Below are 21,642 nucleotides of genomic sequence, written 5' to 3'. Positions count from 1 at the left end.
TAGCCTGGGGGTCAGCAGTCCATAGGTTCCCTCAGCCCCCTCTCCCAAGTATCTGGGTGCAGAGCTCTCTCCTTGCCCCACCCAAGCCCTTTCTCCTAAGGGCTCATTAATTATTCAGGACCAGATCCTGGAGGGGGTGGGACTGGAGAGCTCCACCCTTTGTCCTCCAGGCTGATCTGGGTGGGGCTTGTGGGGCAAGGGGGAGACAGGGTATTCCTCTTGGGGTGCGGGGCATGGGGTGATGAGAGCCTTAAGGTGCTGGTGATGAGAGGGCCAGGCTAGCAGGAGCAGGGCAGAGTAGGGGGTGCTGGAGAGAGCTGGAGCCTGCAGGGACAGCCCAGGGTAGAAGTCATTGGATGTGACTCTGAGATGGCAAGGAGGCCAAGGCTCATCAGAGTCAGCCCCTGGACACTGACTTGCTGGCCTTGCTCCCCCACCCTCGCTCTGGACACTCGTAGGGCCTTCAAATGGGAGCTTGAGAGCAGAGGGAGGACCACTCTGCGGGCTGTCAAAGACAGTACACCCGGGAGTGAAACTGCCTCCCCTCCTGCTCAGACCCAACATGCTGGAACCTGTGCCCACACCCTCATCCCCCCAGACCTGCCCATCTTTCTGTGTTCTCTCTCCTGTGAATGGCTTTCCCACCCACCCAGCCACCCAAGTGAGAAACCTGGGCCTCCTCCCACTCTCATACCCACATCTAATCCATCACCAAGTTCTGCTGTTTCTCCCTCCTGAACATCTTTGGAATGCATCCACCTCTCCCTCCACGGCCTCATCCAAGCCAGGCTCAGCGCTCTCTGGAGCCTTTGCAGGCCACAACCTCCTGGTGGCTTCCTGTCTCCAGTCTCTGTTCCATGGTGGGAGTCAGGGTGCAAAATGAAAACCTGATCACGTTGTCTTTCAGTTGAAAATCCCTTGCTCTCTGCTGCCTTTCGGTTGGAGCCTTGGGGTCCAGGCCCTGCATCTTTGAGCCTCTGCAGCCTCATCCTCCACCTGCCCCATCCTTCACCACACCCCCGCCGCGCTGACTTCTCAGTTGCTCCCGTGCTCTTCTGTGTTCTCTGATAGGAACCCTCTTCCCCATCTCCTTCGCCTGACGATTCCCACTCACCTGGAGCCATCACCTCCTCCAGGAGCCTTAGTCATGTGCTGCTCCCCTGGGCACATGTGACTCTGTGTCAAGTCTGCGAGTCCCAGGGGGTCAGACCATTGTCCAGCTCAGGGCCTGGAGTTTGGTAGATGAGTAATTGAATTGGAAGGGTGGAGTCAGGCCTGAACCCCTAGTAGGAGCGGAGTGGAACAGAGCAGTCTAAGAACCTCCATGCTGGTCTCTTAAGGACCAGAGCCCAAAGTCTTGAAGTCAGGAACCAGCTGGAGATGCCGCAATAGGTGAGTTGGGTTCTGCTCACAGGCAGAGAGCGGAAGAGGGGCATGGGCTAGGGGCTGTGATGACCTGACCCCAGGAGGCAGGGTCTGCCTCACATTGCACAGACATTTGGATTTGTCCCCGCCCCCACACCCTTGGCCAGCCTTAGGTTGGGCCTGGGAGACTTCTAGCCAGGGCAAGCAGGCAGCATGGACAGAGCTGCTGCAAAAGGTAGGGCAGGCGCTCCAGAGAATTGACGACCGGAGCAGTGGAGCGCGGAGCGGACAAATGTGTTTCTATAGGCCTCTTAACGAGACAAATGAATGGGGGCCCTGGCCTCTGAGGAAGTGCAGGGAAGAGGGGCGGAGAGGCAGCTGCCAAGAGTTAGCCCAGAGGCCCTGAGTCAATGCCGAGTCAAGTCCAGCGGGGACCTGGGCGTGGGGCTCGGGGGCTCCCCCAGCCAGGGCTTGTGTTTCTGAAGAGGGCAGCCTGTGGGGCCAGAGGTGGTCCTGAGCAGGAGGAGGTTTCTGCTGATCCGATGTGTGCTTGTCAGGTGCTAGTGGGAAGAATCCACAAAGGCCTGCGTCTGGAGCCTGCGGTGGGGTTACTACAGCGTGTGCTGTGCTGGGGGTGGTGCTGGCACCCCCAGAGGTAGTGACCTAAGCGTCGTGGGAGCGGGTAGGAGGCTTGCTGGAAAACCGGGGCCCTGAAGGGTGAGTGGGCATTTGCTAAAGGGGGGGTGTTGCCTAATGAGATGGGGGAACGGGCTTCTCCCTGGAGCCCACGAGAGGACCACCGTGAGGACCATCTCCCTTTTGTTCCCAGACAGCGTAGGGCAGACCAGTTACTTGAAATCATAGGAGCCCAGAGCAGGATGCGGAGAAGGCAATGGCGACCCAGTCCAGTACTCTTGCCTGGAAAATCCCATGGACGGGGGAGCCTGGTGGGCTGTGGTCCATGGGGTTGCTAAGAGTCCGACGCGACTGAGCGACTTCACTTTCACTTTTCACTTTCATGCATTGGAGAAGGAAATGGCAACCCGCTCCAGTGTTCTTGCCTGGAGAATCCCAGGGACGGGGAGCCTGGTGGGCTGCCGTCTATGGGGTCGCACAGAGTTGGACACGACTGAAGCGACTTAGCAGCAGCAGCAGCAGAGCAGGATGCCTAAAGGCTAGAAGTATGGGTGGGTGGGTAAAGTCCTACTAAGTAACTGGGGATGTATCTGTCATCACAGCCCCGACCTGGTCTATGGAGCTGGAATGTGGTGGGCAGCGTGCTGCACGTGGTTCAACGGTGCCTTCCCCACCCCACCCCCGCCATCCTTGGGGAGGCCAGACCTGGTGGCCTGTCTAGACTCTGCCCTCCGTGGAACTTCCGGCAGCTTGCTTTCCCTCTCAGGGACTGTTTTCCTATTGCACAATGAGGATAGTCACTTCTACCTGGAAAGGTTAACTGAGGTCACATGTTGAAGGCACCTGACACTTCGTACGTGCTCCCTCCATCCCAGGCCATGACCTGGAACTCCCTGTGTGTCCCCTGGGAGCCCAGGGTTGTCTCTGAGCGAATCTCCCTCCCAGGGATGCCAGAAGTGGTCACAGGAGCCAGCGTTAATGAGTCCCCAGCTCATTAGGCTGTTCAGGGCCGGGGAAACCCGCCTCCTTGCCCTCCCTTACAGCCCCTGGCTGCTGCGTGTCTGTGTGCCTGTGTACAAGGGGCTGCAGGGAAGGTACAAAATAGCAGTTATCTCCCTAGGGAGTAGCCTCAGGCAGCTCAGTTTGGCTGGGCCCTGGGACTCATGGCCCCCCAGGGCAGCCCACTTGTTTCTTCTCCTAGGCCACTCCCTCCCACTTGGCATGGGCTCAGCCACCTAAGAGTGTCCAAGGCATATGCCCCTGGGAGTTGCTGCCCAAAGGCCTGTGCAGCCATGACTTCCATGTGGTCAGGGAGGGGTGGGTATGGAGGGGAGGTGGCCCCACATTCTGATGGGGCAAAAAGCCCCTCCAGGCATGTGTCCTTGGGAGTTCTGTTCAGACCCTTCCTGGACGCCAGCTCTGGTCAGTACTGGGCAGAGTGGTTAAGTCACTGAGGTTACCTGCCTGCCTGGAGACGTGACCAGTGACTGTAGCCCAGAGGCTGAGGGGCGCAGAGCAGGCTCTCATAGGCTTTAGGGCAGGGTGCACGAGAGGGTCTGGGCACATGGAAAGGCAAGGGGGATGCCCATGGGCTTGGGTGGAATGGCATCGCCACAGGACCTGAGCTGTGTCCCACACAGTGCTTGGTCCGTGGCAGGGACTTTTTTTGTTTGTTTTGAAAGAGTCAAGATAGGTGAGCCCCGAGAGGGTAGCAGGAGTGAGTGTGGGAAAGGCAGCAGGGGGACAGGATTTGTGCCCCCAGAAGTCCAGCTGGTGAAAGAGGTGAGGGCTTGGCAGAGCTGTGGGATGAGAGGTGCCTTCTGTTGGGGGTGAGTGGGCTGAGAGAAGTGAGGGTCTGGTCTGATGAAGGGGAGAGACCTGCCCCCTGGACTGCCCCGGGCTTGCACACTGCCAGTCTTTGCCAGAGCCTGGTGGGTGGGTGGGCTGGGCAGGGCCCTGGCCCCTCTCCAGCCTCCCCGGGAGGTTCCGCCTCCTCGACGGCCCCAGGCCTTGGGCACCGTCCAGCCTCCACTGTACTCAGGCCTTCCCCTTTCTCTCTCTCGTGACCTGTACCTGGCTGCCTCCCCAGCTCCCGGTTCTTTGTTTGGCGCAGAGGCCCCACCCCCGGGCACACTCACCCGGCTGTCTGGTTCAGCAGGTTCCAGCCTCTGGTTTCTGCAGCTGGCAGGTTGAGGCAGGAACCAGGGGGGTTCCACCCCGGGCTGCTCTCCCCAGCAGGTGTTGAGGGCTCCCCAGTGTGGTGTGTGAGGGGCTGGAGGCCTCCATCCTCCTCCGCAGGCCTTCCCCCATGGTCTTCAGGTCACCTCCCTTGTGCCCCCCACTGCCCTGTGCCAGGAATGGGGTTGGCGCTGGGACAGGGAGGGAATCAAGGCAGGCAGATTTCTGCCCTGCCCAGGGTTATTGTTCTCTGTCGGGAAGCAGCCATGAATCAAATACTCCTCCACAATGTGGAAAAAGTAATAACCTCACACGTGTACATAACAAACCATCAGCAAAAGCAGTAGCCTCACACGGGACGTAGCAAACCATGAGCACGGCTGTGAGGCAGAGGGGAGTCACCAGAGAGCCCCAAACACAGAGCCACACCAGTCGAGGTGGGGGCGACCGCAGAGGGGCAAGGAAGGTTTTCTGAGGAAATGATGTCTAAACTGAGACCAGAAAGGTGGATAGGAGACAGTGGGTAAGGAGGTGGTCTAAGAGGTTTGTGGCAGGAGGAGCAGCTTATGCAAAGGCCCTGAGGCGCAGGATGAGCATTGCTCATCCAGAGGATGGGAAGCCAGGGCTCGGGGGGTGTGAAGGGCTGGGGTCAGACCTGGCAGGGCTCTGTCCACCAGGACAGGAGTTTAAGTCTTGTTTCAGAAGCCATGGGAGGCTTCTAGAGGGTTTTGATCAGGGAAGAGGCTGCCACTTCGCTCCGGCTGCTGAATAGAGACTAGGCTGGAGAGGACAAGACTGGAGGCAGGGACTCAGCTGGTTAGGTTGGCGCAGTGTCCAGTCGAGGGAAGGTGTTGTCTGGACTAAGGTGGTGGCAGAACAGGAGAGGGGAGCTGCAATCTGGAGGTGTGGGGGAGGGGTACGCAGTGTGCAGAGGGGTGGGCAGGAGACTCTTCCCCACCCCTGAATGTGGGAGGAGGGGTCCTTTCTGAGAAGACCTGACTGAAAGGACCAGCGTACAAAGACAGGCTCTGCAGATCGGGAGTGTCCGGAGCCTCCAGAGGGCAGTTGGGGCAAGAGTGAGGGAACCTGAGGCTCTCTGAACCTTTGTGGTGTCCCCGTGCCACTCTGGCCCCCAGCAGGTTTGCGTGTTACCCCAACAGGGCTGCTCTCGCCCCCTCTGGGTACTCCCAAGTACAAGTCAGATAGGTCCCCAAGTCTCCCTCCTCCAGGGAAGCCCTAAGCTGTGCTTAGGGTGGAATGCTGGCTCAAACCCTGGCTTTCCACCAGATCAGTGTTGATCTGGCTGCTGTTTGACCTTCTGAGCCTCCCTCTCCCCATCTCTAAAATGGGGATGATAATACTACTGGTGCTAAAGAGGGTGATAGCTGCCCACAGGCGAAGTCTACTACATGTCCAGCTGTGGGAGCAGCCTACAGACATCGTTACATTTTGTCTGCCCAGACCCCTGCTTCTAGCACTGTTTAGCAGATGAGGCTCAGAGATAGTTAGTGACCTTTCTTAATAATTACACAAAACCTCCAGAGCCCACTGGACCCTGGGGTACTGGGTAAGATGGACCCCTCCCTGCTCCCTGCAAGGCTGAGCCCTCCCAGCTCTGCACTGCAACTGTCACTCCTGAGCCTAGCGGTTGGTCCCCAGACCCTTCCCTCCTCAGAGACACTGCTCCATCTGTTGTCCCTCTTCTCTGTACTGGATCAGCACCTTCTCTCTCTGCTGGCTCCTTCCCATCAGCATTTAAATACCATCTTTTGGGCTTCCCTGGTGGCTCAGTGGTAAAGAATTTCACCTGCCCATGAAGGAGACCCAGGTTCAATCTCTGATCCGAGAAGATCCCAGATGCTGCAGAGCAGCTGAGCCACCCATGCACCACGACTGTTGAGCCTGTGCTCTAGAGCCCGAGACCTGCAACTACCAAGCCCGCAGCCTCGACTACTGAAGTCCGCTTGCCCTAGAGCCTGTGCTCTGCAGCAAGAGAAGCCACCACAGTGAGAAGCCCATGCACCACAATGGGAGAGAAGGCCCCGCTCTCTGCAACTAGGGAAAAGCCTGTGCGGCAGTGAAGACGCAGCACAGTCAATAAATAAAATTATTTTTAAAAAGTACTGTCGCATCTTAGGAAAAAAAGAAACAAGAATGTAAAAACCTCCCTCCAATCTTCATCCCCTCCGAGTGCCATCTTTTCTTTCTCTTCCCCATCACAGCCAGTGTCCTTTAAACAGTCACTGTACTCTGCTTTCCACTTCTTCACCCCCAACTTACTCCTCAGCCTTCTTTGGTCTGGCTTTGGCCCCTGCCACCCCCCTGACTCTGCTCGTGACAAAGCCTCCAACTACACCAAGGCGAACTGTTTCTGCCAGGTGCTTTGGAGTCAAACAGGCTTGAATTCAAATCTCAGGTGTGCCGCTCATTGGCTGTGTGACCTCGGGCCAGTGACTTGACCTCTCTGTGCCTCTAAACTGGGGACAACAAGCAGTGGAGGACTAAATGAGATAAAGTACCAGGTACAGAGTGGGATTATCATCATTGCACAAACATGTTTTTGTGCCAGAGACCAGGCCGGGCCTGGCCTCATCAGCACCGAGCAGGTGGTCTGAAAGGTCACTTCTCACAGTATCAGCCTTCCTGGAGCTGTTCATTGGCCTGATTAATAGGAAATGGATCCGCTGTCGGGATTAACGAGGCGTTGCTACATCTTAATGAAGGCCCCGTTTCCCACATCTCATGACCCTGGGTGGGATTCCAGGTTGACCCTGTTGTATATCAGAGTGGTGTGGGTGGGCGTGACCGTACAGCGTCCGACCGTATAGTGTCCAAGCCCATTCCCTTCTCCCCCTCCCGCTGCTTCTCGGTGGAACTCTGGGGAGACGTCCAGGCTGTCAGAAGACAATCACCCAGTCAGTGGGAGCTGGGTGGGGAGGGTAGATTTACAGGAGAGCATTCACCTGGGAAGACATCCAGAGATAGGACGTCTCTGGATTAGGACATGGAATGTCTAGGCCTCCGGGACTGATGGTGCGTGGGGGCTGGGGAGAGGAGGAGTCATGGTTTCTGGCTCGAGCTTTGGGGTAGGTGGTGGTACCATCACCTGGGTGGAGAGCAGTCATGTCTGCGAGAGAGGCTGGGCCGTTCCCAGCAGCTCTCAGCATGCCTTTGTCCTGGAGCTTGGAATTGTTGAGGGGATGGGAGACGGAAGAGTGAAGCAATTAAAGTACAGACTCAGTACTCCAGACTCAGTTGCCTGGGTTCAAATCTTGGCTCTGCCACTAAGCAGCTGTCATGTTGGGCAAATCCCATCACCTCTGTGTACCTTGAGTTCTCTATAAGCAGAAATAAAACCCACCTGAGGAGCTCACAGCTCTTTGAAGAGCGCCTGACACATAAGAAGCACTGCGTAAGGGCCGGGCATCACTACCATTGTTTCCTTTATAGACCTTCCTTCCCCTCCCCCACGCCTGCCCGCTGTAACATAGGCCATGTCTGCAGTGACCGTCCCTTGGTGACTTGATGTTCCTCTCTCTCCAGGCAAACCTGTCTTTGTCAAGGTCCCCGAGGACCAGACTGGATTGTCAGGAGGGGTGGCCTCTTTCGTGTGCCAAGCCACGGGGGAACCCAAGCCGCGCATCACATGGATGAAGAAGGGGAAGAAAGTCAGCTCCCAGCGCTTCGAGGTACAGCCTCGGGTGGGAAGGGGCAGGCAGGGCCCCAGTTCTGCCTGTTTTGAGGTCTGGTCCTATATCACCTCCTCTTGATCTCCCGCCCTGGGGGCTTTTTCTCAGCAATAGAAAGGCTGAGCCTGAGCAGGCCCCGCTGTCTGTCCCGAGCAGGCTGTGACGGTGTGTCTATCCTCTGGCAGGTCATTGAGTTTGACGACGGGGCAGGGTCTGTGCTGCGGATCCAGCCACTGCGGGTGCAGCGAGACGAAGCCATCTATGAGTGCACGGCCACCAACAGTCTGGGGGAGATCAACACCAGTGCCAAGCTCTCAGTGCTCGAAGGTACCTGCTGGAAAGGGATGCGGCGTCGGGGGGCGGGGAGACTCACGTAGGGGATCAGCCAGCCAGCCAGCCAGCTCCGGCCCCACTGTGGACTGCAGTGTGTTTGGCCATCCTGGGGTCAGAGAAAGTCAGTGGTGGACAGCGATGATCGCTGGGTATTTGGCATATGCGTGGTGTCTTTGTGTTGTGCTGAGCCGGGGTGTTGCTTGGCTGGGGTCTGGGGCCTGACCTGCGGTGTGAGGTGGTAGCTACGTATCACTTGGGGTACATGATTCGTGGCAGTGGATGTGATTTTCTTGTGGAACCTGGCAAGGGGCTTCAGAGAAGTGTGTTCCCAGTCGCTGTTATGAGCAAGGGCCCTAGGCTGGAGGCTGGGGCTCTGTATGTGGATTTTAATGACCTCTCTCACTTGGTGGCTCCTCCATTCATTCACAAACATGCCCTGATGACTCCTTGTGTCCTGAGAGTTATCTGACCTGATCCTGCCCTTGCGACTTCAGTCTCCAGTATGTTCTGCGTTCTGTGTGAGAGGCCCAGGGGACTGTGGGGGGTGGGGGGCGCACAGGGGTTCAGGGGAGGAGGGAGCTGTTGTCTGAGTCCTGAAGACGAGTGGCAGTTGGGGTGGGGGCCTCTGTGGGGAAATAGCATCAGCTCACACCGAGGTCCAGAGGCAGGAGACCATGGAGCTTTCAGGGAACTCTTGAGTGGTTCCATTTGGCTTTGGGGTGGCGGGTGGCTGGAAGACACAGTAAAGTGGGGAAGAGTAGGTGGTTCAACATGAGCCTGGAGAGGTTGGAGGACAGATCACACCGGACCAACCAGGCTGCGAAACACTTTCCTGGGGACACAGGAAGCCGCAGACAGGGAGTGACATGATCGCCGCCCACCCCCACCTGCCACGATGAAGGCAACAGTCTGACTATGTCTGCATGTATTTTCAAAATATGGCTTGGACTGTTGCTTTAAAAAAAAAATTGCAATACCAATACCTGTTCACTGTCGAAATTTTGGTAAGTATAAAATAGCACAAAAGAAAAATTTAAAATCACTTGTTTATCTTACCACTACTATTAACATTTGGTTATTTCCTTATAGTCCATTTTCTGTGCATGCGTTATATATGTAACAAAAACGAGATTACATTCTGCCCAATGATTTGTAGACTGCTTTTTAAAAAAACATATGAACATCTTCCTGCCGATTAAGTATTTTTCTGCTTCATTGTTTTTAATGGCTGTGGGGGAGTGTCACATGCAAGCACCCTAATTTATTCAGCCATTCCCTTATTGTTGGACACACATGTTGTTTCCTGTATTTTGGTTGTATAAATAAGGGACTGTGTGCTTCCTTACAGATGTGTTCACTTTCCTGATTATTTCCTAGATGCACGGAAGTGGAATTGCTTGGTTAAAGGGCCACATGCGATGTTTAGCCTTTTCAGTATTTCCAGAAGACTGTGTCAGTTTACACACCCATCAAACAGGGCATGAGAGGGCCTTTTTTCTGTACATCCTCACCAGCAGTGGGAATTACCATTAAAAAAATCTTTGCCAAGTTAATAGGCAAAAAATGGCATCTCAATTTAATTTGCATTTTTTTGATTACAAGAACAGTTGAACATCTTTTTGTGTTAGCCGTTTTTACACTGTGGCTTTATGTGTTCACGTTCATATCCATTTGGTAACTCCTTTGTGCCTGTGTGTCTCCTGCGAGGCAGGGCAGGGCCCTCCAGCTTAGAGGGGCAGCGGCTAGGGTCAGGGGCTCTGGACCGCTTATTCTCTTTTCCTTGTGACCTTGGGTGAGTAGCTGTGCTTCTGAGCCTCATTTTACTCCATCTGTAAATCGGGGATATGATGCCTGCCACCCAAACTGGTTGGGAGGATTAAATGGGATGCAGTTAAGCACTTTGCTGGATTCCGGCCTGAATGGTCGCTGCTGTAGGGCTGAAAGCCACACACCCTAAGGTCCACACACGTGAGCTGCCTGCGCCTGGTGTCTGTGCTGCCTGGCCTCTGGGTGACGCAGCCCCCACCGTCCACTCCCCTGAGGGGCGGGGGCCCAGAGGACAGGCCCTGCACCAGGATCCCTGACGGTTGGGTGCTCTCGAGCTCCTCCCTGCCACCCCTGACCTCAGTTTCCCCACTCATGACCTCAGGATAAGTATTTCAGCACTGCCGTCCCTTCTGTTGCTCGCTGCCCCAGCAGGAGCCATCTGCCCTGCCCTGGCATTTGGGAGGTGGCCGAAGGGCCAGACTGTGGCTCCCACCCCAGAGGGCATCTCTCAGGCCCTCGCATTAAAGGGAAGAGAGACTCCTTATTAGTGTTGGAGGAAAAGTCCCCACAAAGTCCCTACATGCTAGTTCTGGAGGGGCCTTCTTGGAGGAGGGTTTCTGTAGCAGGGGACAGGGGTGTGTTCATGCTTCTGGGTGTGAGAGGTGTCTGATGAGATTGGGGAGCGCATGGCAGCCCCAGGCCTGCTCCTGGCCCGGTTGAGATGGAGCTGTGGGCCTGAGTGAGCCCCCCTCCTGCTCCTGAAACACAGCACCCGGAAGGTGAAATGCTGACTTGCCATGTTGGTCTGCGTAACCTTGACTGGCTCTGGGCTTGGCAGAAAGGAGTGGAGTAGGAGGTCGAAAAGGTGCCAGAGGGCGGGGCCTGAGGAAAGCACCTCCCCGCAACCGTGCCAGGCCTCCCCTGCTAGCCAGAGAGGCTGGGTGTATGTAGGAGTGGGGTGAAAGGATAGTTTGACTACAGCTGTGGGCTTGGGTCAGAAGAGAGCCAGGGCCATTCCTGGGAGGAAGGCTGGGGAGAGGAGGAAGCTGGCTTGGGGACTGGGACTCAAGGTTGAGTTCCTTACGTGCAGCGCAACATGCACTGCGTGTAGCTCAGCACACGCTGGGCACTTCAGGGGAGTGGCCCGGGGCTCCCTGGGATGACTCGGCTCAGCTGAGAGGTTGCTGTATCCCCGGCCTGCGTGTCCATGCCGGGCTCCCTGCCCTGCCTTGCTGTGCCAGGCCCAGCTCCTCTCACATTTGAAGCACCCCACACCACTCCCACTCCGTGGCCTTTGCACCCAGCTCCCTGGGCAAGACTGCCACTCCCAGGGAGTCCCGATTGCCCAGCAATGCTCAGCCGGCTGCCTCCCCACCCCCTTGGCCCGGGCTGGGTACAGGGTGGGGGTGCCTGGCACAAGCTAGCTGGGGGTGAGCTGCCCAGCGTTCCTGTCTGAGTGGTAATTGAAGCCATTAGCGCGCCAGCCTCTCCCTCGCCGGGTAATGGCAGGAAAAGCTCTTCTCACTCTGCACTCTTGAGGCTGAATCACTCCCCCTCCAACCCGCCTGCCGACGCCACTGAGACAGGGAATCTGACATTTTCCCTCGTGAGGGAGGGGGAGCTGAGGGGGAGGGGAGGCAGGCCTTGCTTTCCGGCCTTTCCTTCCAGGAGGTGGGGGAGCCAGGAGGGTCTTGGAGCTCAGTCTGGAGGTTCAGGATCTGCCTGGGCCAGTGGGTTCTAGCCAGGAGGTACCGTGGTCAGGAAAGCCCCGGAGGATGCCAGACAGCAGAGGTGTGGGCTGGGCCCTGGTGACTTGGGCAGGTTCTGGAAGGGTCTAGGAGAAGGGGAAGGGGGAGAGGGGGAAGGAGGAGAAAGGCCAAGGAGCAGACATGAGCCATTCTGACTTGTCTTGGAGGGCTTGGCTTGGCGGACTCAGAGCGCAAGAGGCAGCATTTGCTTGTGGTCATGGAGACAGCAGACAACACGCACCCGTGTGGTGGCGTGTGTGCCCTGTGCGCTCTCTGGAAGGCTGTGTGTGTGAGGTGTGTGATGTGGTGTTACAGTCTTATGGGCTGTGTGTGCCTTACGGGTTGTATAGAAAACGGGGGCTGTGCATCCGACTGTGTGTGTGTGCACGCGTGCGTGTGCTTGTGCGTACGTGCATCAGGCAGTGTGTATGCGGTGTGGTGTATACAGCAGGTGGTGTACGTCATGCCGTGTGTGCATCAGACAGTGTTTATATGGCGTGCGGGCTGAACAGCAGGTGGTGTGCATGTTATGGGCTGTTGTGTACAGCGGGGGAAGGGGTGTGCAGCAAGCAGCCTGGGCCCAGTGTGTGCAGTTAGTCTGGTGCTGCAGGAGGCCAGAGATGTTGGACTCATTGCCTCCAGGACCCCACAGGATCCCTGCTCAAGGCTGGTGGCTGGCCAGGGCAGCTAGACAGAGATGGATGTGGGGCAGAGTGGTCAGCCTGAGCTGTTGTCAGTGCCTGAGAAACTATCCTTCAGCAGGCCAGGGCAAGGGGCACCAGGGAGGGATCCTACCCAGGCCTTGGGACTCTCTCCTCTTCGTCTCCTTCCCCCACTGAGCCCCGGCTCCCTCTCTCCTGTTCCCACCTGGCCTTGCTGTCTGCTGGTGGCTGACCAGGACCACACCACTCCAGGTCACAGAGGCCCAGGAATCCAGGTGCCCGCATGGCGCGCCTGGTCTTGCCCTCTTTGTTGGGGATAGGCTCTGGGGGAGGCCTGCTGTCAGGCCTGTGGGGTAGTGACTGGTGGCAGGAGGTGGGCAGTCAGTGCTGGGCCTGGACCCCCAGGCTTGGCCGTGGTTTTGGCCCTGGTCTGGGGACTGTGGGATGATGAGGCCCTCTTGAGCCCCATGCCAAGCCCCTTTGAAGATGAGGACTGATGAACAGCATACAACCCTGGCCTGCCATCCTGGGCTGGCTGCACCCGGAGCATGGCCAGTACAGAAGCTCGTGTTTTCAGGGTGGGTGGGCATTTCCCCAGGGAGTCAGCTCTCCCTGCCCCACCCTCCTCCGTGTCCCTGACCCAGGGCTGATGAGGGGGTGGGGCGTTTGGGTAAAGGGCTATCACAGACAGAGGCCCACCGCGCCCCTTTCCTGTTGCCTGCGTACGTGTCCAGGTAACGGGCTTGTGTTGAGGAAGCTGGGCCCATCGCCTCCCTGATTTGCATCCACAGAAGACATAGAAAGGGCCCCTAGAACCTAGCACCTAGAACCCAGGCCAGCTTCTGCCCCTTCCCTCGCAGCTGAGGCGTTACCTAAGTGCTTCTGGCCCCATGACTGTGGAATCTGTGACCTGTCCCTCCAGCCCTGCTGTGACCATAGTCACATTCAGGACTACACAGATATGAGGCTTTGCAGCCATTCCCTGGAGAGATCTGAGCCCCAGACGTAGGAGTGGGAGAGGTGTCGGTAGGTGGGCATTGCCAGGAAGGTCTTGAAGATCTAGGGAAGAAGAAACCTAGAGAAGATTCTAGGTTTCTTGGTACCTGGGTTCCCTCACTTCTTTCTAGTTCTGATCTATCTTCTGATCTATCTTGGGGCCCAAGTGGATCCCTTTCTGAATGGTTCCTCCTGTGGGGTGGGCAGTAAGCCTGCCTCTTCTGTTAGCCACAGACACTGGATGCCTTCTCTGTGCCCAGCCTGCCCCTCCCACCCCTGCAGTCACAGGTATTTACAGGGCCCTGCTGTGTGCGTGGCCCCCTTGCCTACAGCCCTCGCCCCAGCCTCAGGACTGCAGCAGAACCGGCAACTCTGGGAACAGCTAGCCAGCTTGGAGGTTTTAAATGCTCCTCTGTGTGCACATCCTCCACCCCTGATGAGGTGTCCCCTGCCTCTGGTTGCCAGGGGAGAGAGGATTTTAATCAGGGGAATGCCTGATAAAATGCGTGCTTCAGAAAGGTCCCTGAGGGTGCAGAGGCGGGCACTGGAAGACCAGTGAGAGGTCAGGGCAGCGGCCCAGGCAAGAGGTGGCAGTGGCCCAGACCCAGGCAGTGCGTAGAGGAGGAAGGGAGACTGGGTTCCATGCAGTTTAGAAAGCTTGCCTGTGGGACTTGGGGAGGCGGATGACTCGGGATTGCTGGCTCCGGGCCATGTAGATGGCAGTGCTATTTGCTCAGGTTCAGGTATGAGAGGAGGACCCGTTTGAGGGGCAAGTTGATGAGTCCACTTAGAAATCTGTTGTAGTAGGTATGTGTAGGCATCCTGGGGAGGGGTGTCAAGGAGGCCTTGTTCAGATTTTGCCTGGCACTCTGAGGGACAGCTGGAGATAGGGGGGAGAGAAATGGCAAGTCTTAGGGAGCCAGAGGACAGGAAGAGGGCCTGGATGGAGCCCCAGATGCTAGGTCTTCCTATAGGGGTGAGTCCCTGGAAGTCAAGAGAAAAGAATCTGAAGGAACAGGGAGGGGTGCTGTCGAGAGGTCGGGCAAGATGACTGCTGAGACGTGGCCTCTGGACTTAGCTCCATGGAGTCGTGGTTGACCTTGGTGAGCACGCTGGTGTCAAGCCATGGGGGTGGCAGCTGGGCTGCAGGGACCTGAAGAGCAAGAGGGAGGTTCTCAGTGGTCTGGAGGGCCCGGGCCGGAACCTAGTTGGGGTAAAGGGACCGAGAGAATGGTCCTGGAGTAGGACTGAGGTGGGGACCCTGGGAGGAGGGTTCAGCGTGGGTCAGACCCCAGAAGCTGGAATGTGGAGGATGCAGACCTGGGGCCAGCCCCCGGGGTCACCTGGTGGCGTGCGACTGGGAGGCCTCACCAGCCAGGTTGAGTAGAGCCCTAGGAGGCGCCAGGGAAGTCCTGAGGAGGAGGGGATTGGGAGGGGGAGGCCTCGCCTGCTTGGCTGTTCTCGGCGACAGGCCCCAAACAGCTCAGATTCAAAAACAAAACAGGCTTTTAAGATGCCAAGTTTGATGAAATCTGAGTGCTGGAAGAGGTGGGAGTTTTCTCTTAGAAAAAGCTGAAAATGAAGACTGAAAGCTGCGAAGGGAGCCCAAGGCTCCCCAGGCCTCCCTGACTGCCTGGCAGCCTGGGGGAGGGGTGGGGCTCTGGAAAGGGTGGGAGCCTGCAGGTCCAAGGGGCCCTTCACGCTTGCTCAGGGGTGTCCTGACCTTGACCTTGCTAAGGATGGGGCTGCCTCAGGGACAGGGCCTGAGGTGGCCTTGGCTCCCTTAGAGTGCGGGCGGGCTGGGGGAGCCAGCAGCCTCGCTACCCACCAGGTCCCCTCGTGCGTCTCCACACGTCTGCGGTTCCCGGCTCTGGCCCCACAGGCGTCTCCAGGGGACTCGCCACGTCAGCATCCGTGTTGCTCTGCATGTCTGCACACGTGTGTTTCCGCGTCTCTGCGTGCCCTCCCACTGGCTCTGCTTGCGTGCGTCTGTTTCCACAGGTGCTTGTCGCTGCAGGTGCCCCTCCGCACGCACATGGAGGTTTCTATTTTTGCACCTGTCTCTCTCCATGTATCTCTCTGTGGGGCCCTGGTTGTGCATGGATCTAGGTGTCTGCGTTCAGTGAAGAGGTGAGGCCAGGTCCAACACTCAGGCACCGGGAAGGGGGTCAGGCCTACAGACGGTACACCCCAGGCAGCCGGTGTAAGTGTGTGTGTGTGTGTGCGTGCCTGCGTGCGCACAGAGACGCCAGGAAGCTGGGTAAACACGAGTGAGGAGTTCCTGCTGACAGACGGTGCCGCCCGCTCCGGGACCCTGCGAGGCGTCTCCATCTGTCCGCCTCCCTGGTGCAGCCCCCTCCCTCTGGCCCAGACTCCGCCTCAGGCATCCCGAGCTGAGCTGGACAAAGAGACCTGTGTGTGCTTTGTAGGGGGCGGCAGCAGCCTCCCTCCCCCACTGGCCTAGGCTGATCCCCTGTCCACCCCCACCCTAGCCTCATCCATCAGGCCTCAGCTCCAACCAGCCTCACCTTCCCACTGTCTCCCTCCCCTCCCCCAGCCCTAACTCGGGCAGCCCCTCCCTCCCTCCCCCCAAAAAGCTCTCCCTGGCTGCTCATGCTCAAGTGTTCCCTACTTCTGCATTTCCCTCCTCCTTCAGGAAGCCACCAAGATAGCACTGATCCAGCTGCATTCCTGCTGTGGGGACCTGGGCCAAGCTCCTGTCCCTGTCTGAGCCTTAGGCTCCAAACACCCACCCCTCGGCCCCTGCACCCTTTCTCTGCCCAGTGAGGATGGCAGAGAAGAAATCAGGGTTCCCACTGCAGTATCTAAAGACCAGTGTATATGCACACGTGTGTCCCCAACCCAGGTACACAGATCTGTGGGCAGACCCTGGGAATGTGTGCGCCCTAACTGCATGCAGGCAGAATACACAAAGAGCTGTAGAGGCTTCCCAGTACCTCTGAGGTCCACTAAAGTCCCCACGGGTTTTTCTTTTCTTCGCGGGGACCCTTTTATCAGAGGATGGACCGACCTTTGCCTCAGAGGGACACACTGCAAAAACCTGGCCAGGGGCAGATGTGGGGACCTCTCCGCTCTGTGCGCACTGAGGGGGCAGCCCCCAGCTAGGCGTCGATTGAGCGGGAAGGAATCTGGGCTCCCTAGAGTTGGGGAGTAGGGTCTTGAGTAGGGGTGTTGTGACTCAGCTCAGGAGGGGACGGGAGGGGTCGCAGCGGCTCGGACCGCGGATGCGCGCACCGCTTGGACTCGCAAGCGCCGCCTTTCCGCCGAGGCGCCGGCTCTCCGCCGTTGCCATAGTTACCAGGCGGTCTGGAGTGGGGAGGGACCCTTCCTCCCGCGGCGCTGCGCAGCCCCGCCGCCCTCAGGATGGATTTTGAGCGGACTCGGCGTGACCAGTCTGTGCCGGTGTTGGAACGTGGTGCGTGCCGGCGGGTGGCCGTGTGTGGAGCAGTCGTGTTCGTTTTGCAGAAATAAAAACGCGGCGGCGTTGTGTGCAGGGGTCTGCGATGGAGCGCCCAGCCAGAAGCCCAGCCGGCAGAGGGCGTGGTATGGGAGCAGGATGGTGGCTGGCTCCCGCAGGGCCATCCCGAGCCCAGCGCCCACACCCTGCCCAATGTGGGGTCCCACCACCTGGTCTCATCCCAGCCCCACCTCGACTTAACTCTGTGGCCTTGGCAGGTTCCTGGATCTCTCTGCGCCTCCATTTGCTCATATACTTTACATAGTTTCAGTAAAGATTAGATCAGTTTGTAAGGCATTTTAATGCATTATCTGGAACTAGGAAGTGCTCCATAAACCTGACCTTTATCCCTCTACCTGGGCCTCTGTTTTCCCCGTTGTTGATGGGTTTGAAGTGATCATGTGATGCCAGCCTGAGGAGGAATTTGCCCTGGTCCTTAGCGTGAGTGGTTCAGGGTACAGTGACCCCAAGCTCCTGCGGTTCAAGGTACAGGGGTTATGTGAAGAGGATAAACGTGACAGTCTGATGGTCGGTCAGTGTACACCAGCCTGCCCAGGACTCAGCTTGGCCAGACGGGCACAGGTGTCAGTAAGTGGCTGCTGTCCTTGGCTATATTTGAATGTGCCTGGGGGTGCGGGTGCTCCACCAAGTGAGTGTGGAAGGAAGAGCCAACAGCAGGTCATTCCTGAAGGGCTGGAGTCCTCCTGTGAGACACGCTCCCCCCACCAAGGTGCAGAACTGCAGCCTTCCGACTTGTGCCTGGAAGCCTAGTTGGCACAAGGGACTGGCTTTTGGGTCCCGCTGTTTTATGGACTCTTCACACATGCCGGTTTTAGGCTCTGGCGGCTATGCCTCAGGGATGATCTGAGCCAAGGACAGAGCCATTGAGGGCACGATAATTGAGGGAGGAAAATTAATTGTCCTTAATTTGGCACGATCCCAAAGACTTTCCCCGTGTTAAGAATTCAGAATACATTCCCAGGACACAGGGCTGCAGATGTATGTACTTCTTCCCTTCTCCTTGATCAGCACCTTGTGGGTAGAGATGGAGGCCCACTGACTCCTGGGCCCTAACTCTGGCAGGCCCTGCCCCGCTACCACTCCACTGCTCAGGAGGGCTGAGCAGGTAGAATTGAGGACTAGGAAGAACTAGACTGGTGCCCCAGTGGGCTGGGATGGCTCCAACAGCCCAGAGTGTCCCCCGGCTGTTGGGGAGTCCAGGAAGGGTGGAAGTGGATGGAGCCCTGCCTGGGCCTTCCTGGAAAAGCTAGTGGCGGCAGAACCAAAGGAAGCTGTTTCCCTGCTTGGTGCATCCCATGTCCTGCTTTCATTTCCATCCTCCCTTTTCTTGCCACGGTTAACATTTTCCTTTTAAAAATCAGAGCTAAAAGTCAGAATGCTGTGGCATCATATTTACAGCCAAACAGACGCTGGATTCATGTCTGGAATTTATAGGGCTGCAGGTGGGGAGATGTTCTGCCAGCTACCTAGAGAAGCTGGGGAGGTGACTCCTACTGGTCCCCACCCCTTCTCCCGACAGGGTCACAGTCCCTTAGGGATGCTTAGGCAGCTGGAGCCTTGGCAGAGCGCCCCCTGGGGTGTGGCAGCAGAGAGAGAAATGTCTTGCCCTTGCCTGCTGGGGCTCCTCCAGCTTCCTCTCCTGCCTGCCCACCAGTCACTTCCCCTGGGTCTCTGGGGGGACCAGCCCTGCCAGCCTCTACCTTCCTCCTTTCTGAGGATGCCACTTGCCTTTTCCCTGGCATGGGAGCTGACCTCAGCAAACATCCCCGCACACTCGAGCTGGGCCTGCGGGAGGGAGATGGGTGTGGTGCTGGCCTCCCCAACCACGGGGCCCCGCTCCTCTATCAAGAAACTGACAAAGGACAGGGTTCCCATTCCCCTACTGGGTGTGCAGCCCGGCATCCACACTGGTGGAGAGGCTCTGCCGAACCGCCACACTCACTCTGTGGTTTGCTCCTGGCAAGGGGCGCCTCTCACCAGACAGGAAGGGGGCCCCAGGCCCAAGTCTTGGTACTTGCCTGCCCTGGTGGCCCAGCCCTTGCTATTATAATAATGTCAGCCAGTAGTCCTTGGGTTCTGATTCTTTGTCTGATACTTTCCAGCACGTTATGTGCATCATTAGATGTAGTTTTCACGATGACTTTATAAGGAGGGCACTTGAACCTTGTTAATAGATAAAAATGGATAAAGGGAGAGGATTAGTAACACTCCCAGGTCGCAGAGCTAGTTAGTGATGGAGGCGGGAGCTCTACTTGGTCTGCACTTGTCCAGAGTCTGTGTTCAGCCCCATGTGCTCCCAAGGGTGGGGAGTGGGCAGCCTTGCCCCTGTCTGGGTCCCTCAGGGCTAATGCAGGAGTCCGTGTGCAGTGGGAGTAGGGGTGTGCTGCTGCGGTCCATGCCTGTTGCTCCTGTGGACATGACTGCTCTGTGAGCCCCCAACCACTGGCAAGCTGGGAGAAAGCAGCAGCCAAGGAGCTTTGCTTCCCTCATCGACTTTTGATGTCCTCACAGGGCTTTTTTTTTTTTTTTTTCCCTTTTTTAAATCTCTTCAGCCTCCACATGCTCAGACCTGGGTTCCCAGGCCTGACCATGGCCTCCAGGGTCAGGACTGAGTAAGGAAGGAGGTTCAGGGTGGGCACCAGGGATTGAAGATGGGTCATTGGTAAGGCAAAGGGTGCCCAGAGTCAGGGCCAGAACCCAGGCGGTGACATGGGGCTCTGCCCCTGGTGGAGCTGAAGGCTGGATGCAGGCAGCAGAAAGGACACTACCCACGCACACAAGAGGGTGGGGACTGGATGGCACAGGGAGCCTCTGGGCTGAGTTGTGGCTGGCGATGCCACTGTGGGAGCCATGGGCCCCCTACAGCCCAGTGTCCATGAAGCACATGCTTCTGTGGCCAGGAGAGGCTCAAAACTTATTTTCCCAGGGCCTGGAGAGGTAAGTACTCATGTCTGCAGTCTGAGGCCTACTTCTCAGACCTGTAAACTCCCTGGCGGGACACGGTGGGCTCCCTGGCAGCTCGCTGACCCTGTGAAGGGCACAGCTGGGTAGTAGGGCTCCAGACTCTGGTTCCTCACGTCAGGGCAGGCGTCGTACTTAGAATGCAGAAAAGAGAGGAGCCAAGGGTCACAGCCACCCTGGGAATCATGACAGTCCCATCCGGCAGGCAGTGCCAACCCTAACATGCACATCTGCTCTCTGTCTGCAGAGGAACAGCTGCCCCTTGGGTTCCCCTCCATCGACATGGGGCCTCAGCTGAAGGTGGTGGAGAAGGCCCGCACGGCCACTATGCTGTGTGCAGCAGGCGGGAATCCAGACCCTGAGATCTCTTGGTTCAAGGACTTCCTCCCTGTGGACCCCGCCGCGAGCAACGGCCGCATCAAGCAACTGCGTTCAGGTGAGCAGAGGGCTAGGGTCGAGGGGCCGCGCAGACTTCAGGAAAGGTGCTGGGCTGGACCCCAGCGCTTCTCTCTTGGGCCTGGGAGCTACGGGAGGCCTTGGCCTGGGTTGACCTTCCAGGTCTGAGCAGAGGGTACCTGGTGGGTGGGCCAGATACTGCTGTAGGCCCACCTGAGCTGCCCAGGAAGAGAGCTTGGCAGCGAGGGCTGCTCATCAGTGATTCCTTCACCTTCCTGGGACTGTCCGACTCCACACTACAGCCCGCCTCTGCACCTGGAGGTACGAGTGTCTTTCCCAGCCTGTGTTGGGCTCTGCAAAGGTGCTCTGTGGGCATTCATCCTCCACCTTCCCTGGAGCCTGGCCTGAGAGAGGGGCCCAGACAGTGCTTCTCTGTGCTTCTCCGGACGGCAGGGAAAGAGGCCAAAGATGTCTGATTCATCAGGCTTCCAAAGGCTGGACCTCAGAGGCTTGCAGCCAGGGGGATGTTCAGCCATCCTTCGGCCACCCGGGCCACCCGTCTCCTCTGGATGTCTCAGTCGAGCCAGCTTGGAGCCCTGTGAGCAAGGATACTGCCTTGAAACCGGGCGGGAGGTGTCGCCCCGTCAATCGATCTGCCTGCGAGGCTCCCGCCAGGATAATTGATTCCATTTTTGTGGGAAGGGAGCCTTGGAATCAGCTTGGCTGCAGCTCTGCATCTGCCACCAGTGCAGGCTGGGCTGGTCAACCTCAGTCCAGGAGCCCTCCTGCCAACTGTGGGATGGTAGGCTCGGGCCGGGTGGCCAGCACCAACGTACCCATCAGCTGCGGTGTCAACACCGCAAAGGAGGTCATAACCCTAACCCCTCTCAGAGCCTTGCTGGCTACAGAGGTGTCATGTCACCCCCTGGGGTGCCAGCCCCTCCACACCAGCTCCCGCCGGGTGGGCGCCCCCATGGTGCCCAGGGAAGGAGGAAGGGATGAACCACCCAGCAGGGACAGGATTCTGGTCCCAGCTGCGGCCGCCTGAGACAGCCTACGAAGTGTTAGCTCATTTAATTTAATTAAAACTCAACAAGATGGAGGCAGCTGTAGCGCAGTTAATTAAAACAGCCATAATCAAGGCAGGAAACAGGCCGCCAGCGTTCACGGCCGCTGCCCAGTGTGGCACAGCGGCTGCCACGGTTCGGCTCCTCTGCGTGTCCCCGCAGCCCCCAGGCAGGCTCCCCAAGCAACCAGATGGTCCTCCCCGCAGGCCTGGCCTCTGCCCGGCACTGTCTGTGGCAGCAGTTCCGGGAAGGCACGCCGTCTCGCGTGTTCCGTTTGTTAAGTATTTATGTGGCGCCTGCTGTGTGCCGGGCTTGGTGCCACCCATTCACGGCCCCATGAGTCAG

At 57.8% G+C, this 21,642-nt stretch overlaps 1 protein-coding gene across 9 annotated transcripts in view; it reads left to right on the top strand.

Annotated features, from left to right (window-relative positions):
• The window catches only part of PTPRF (protein tyrosine phosphatase receptor type F), an 84,161-nt gene that overhangs the window by 15,168 nt on the left and 47,351 nt on the right, over positions 1–21,642 (top strand). For all 9 annotated transcript variants that reach the window (XM_061412231.1, XM_061412228.1, XM_061412230.1 and 6 more), the window contains exons 4-6: positions 7,723–7,868; positions 8,054–8,195; positions 20,082–20,270. In XM_061412231.1, the coding sequence (XP_061268215.1) occupies positions 7,723–7,868; positions 8,054–8,195; positions 20,082–20,270 (477 nt within the window). The remainder of the gene's footprint in view (positions 1–7,722; positions 7,869–8,053; positions 8,196–20,081; positions 20,271–21,642) is intronic.

This window comes from Bos javanicus, chromosome 3 (genome assembly GCF_032452875.1).
Source record: "Bos javanicus breed banteng chromosome 3, ARS-OSU_banteng_1.0, whole genome shotgun sequence".
In the NCBI taxonomy this organism is placed as follows: Eukaryota; Metazoa; Chordata; class Mammalia; order Artiodactyla; family Bovidae; genus Bos; species Bos javanicus.
The sequence above is the reverse complement of the archived record's forward strand: the minus strand, read 5'-3'. Positions and strand labels throughout refer to the sequence as shown.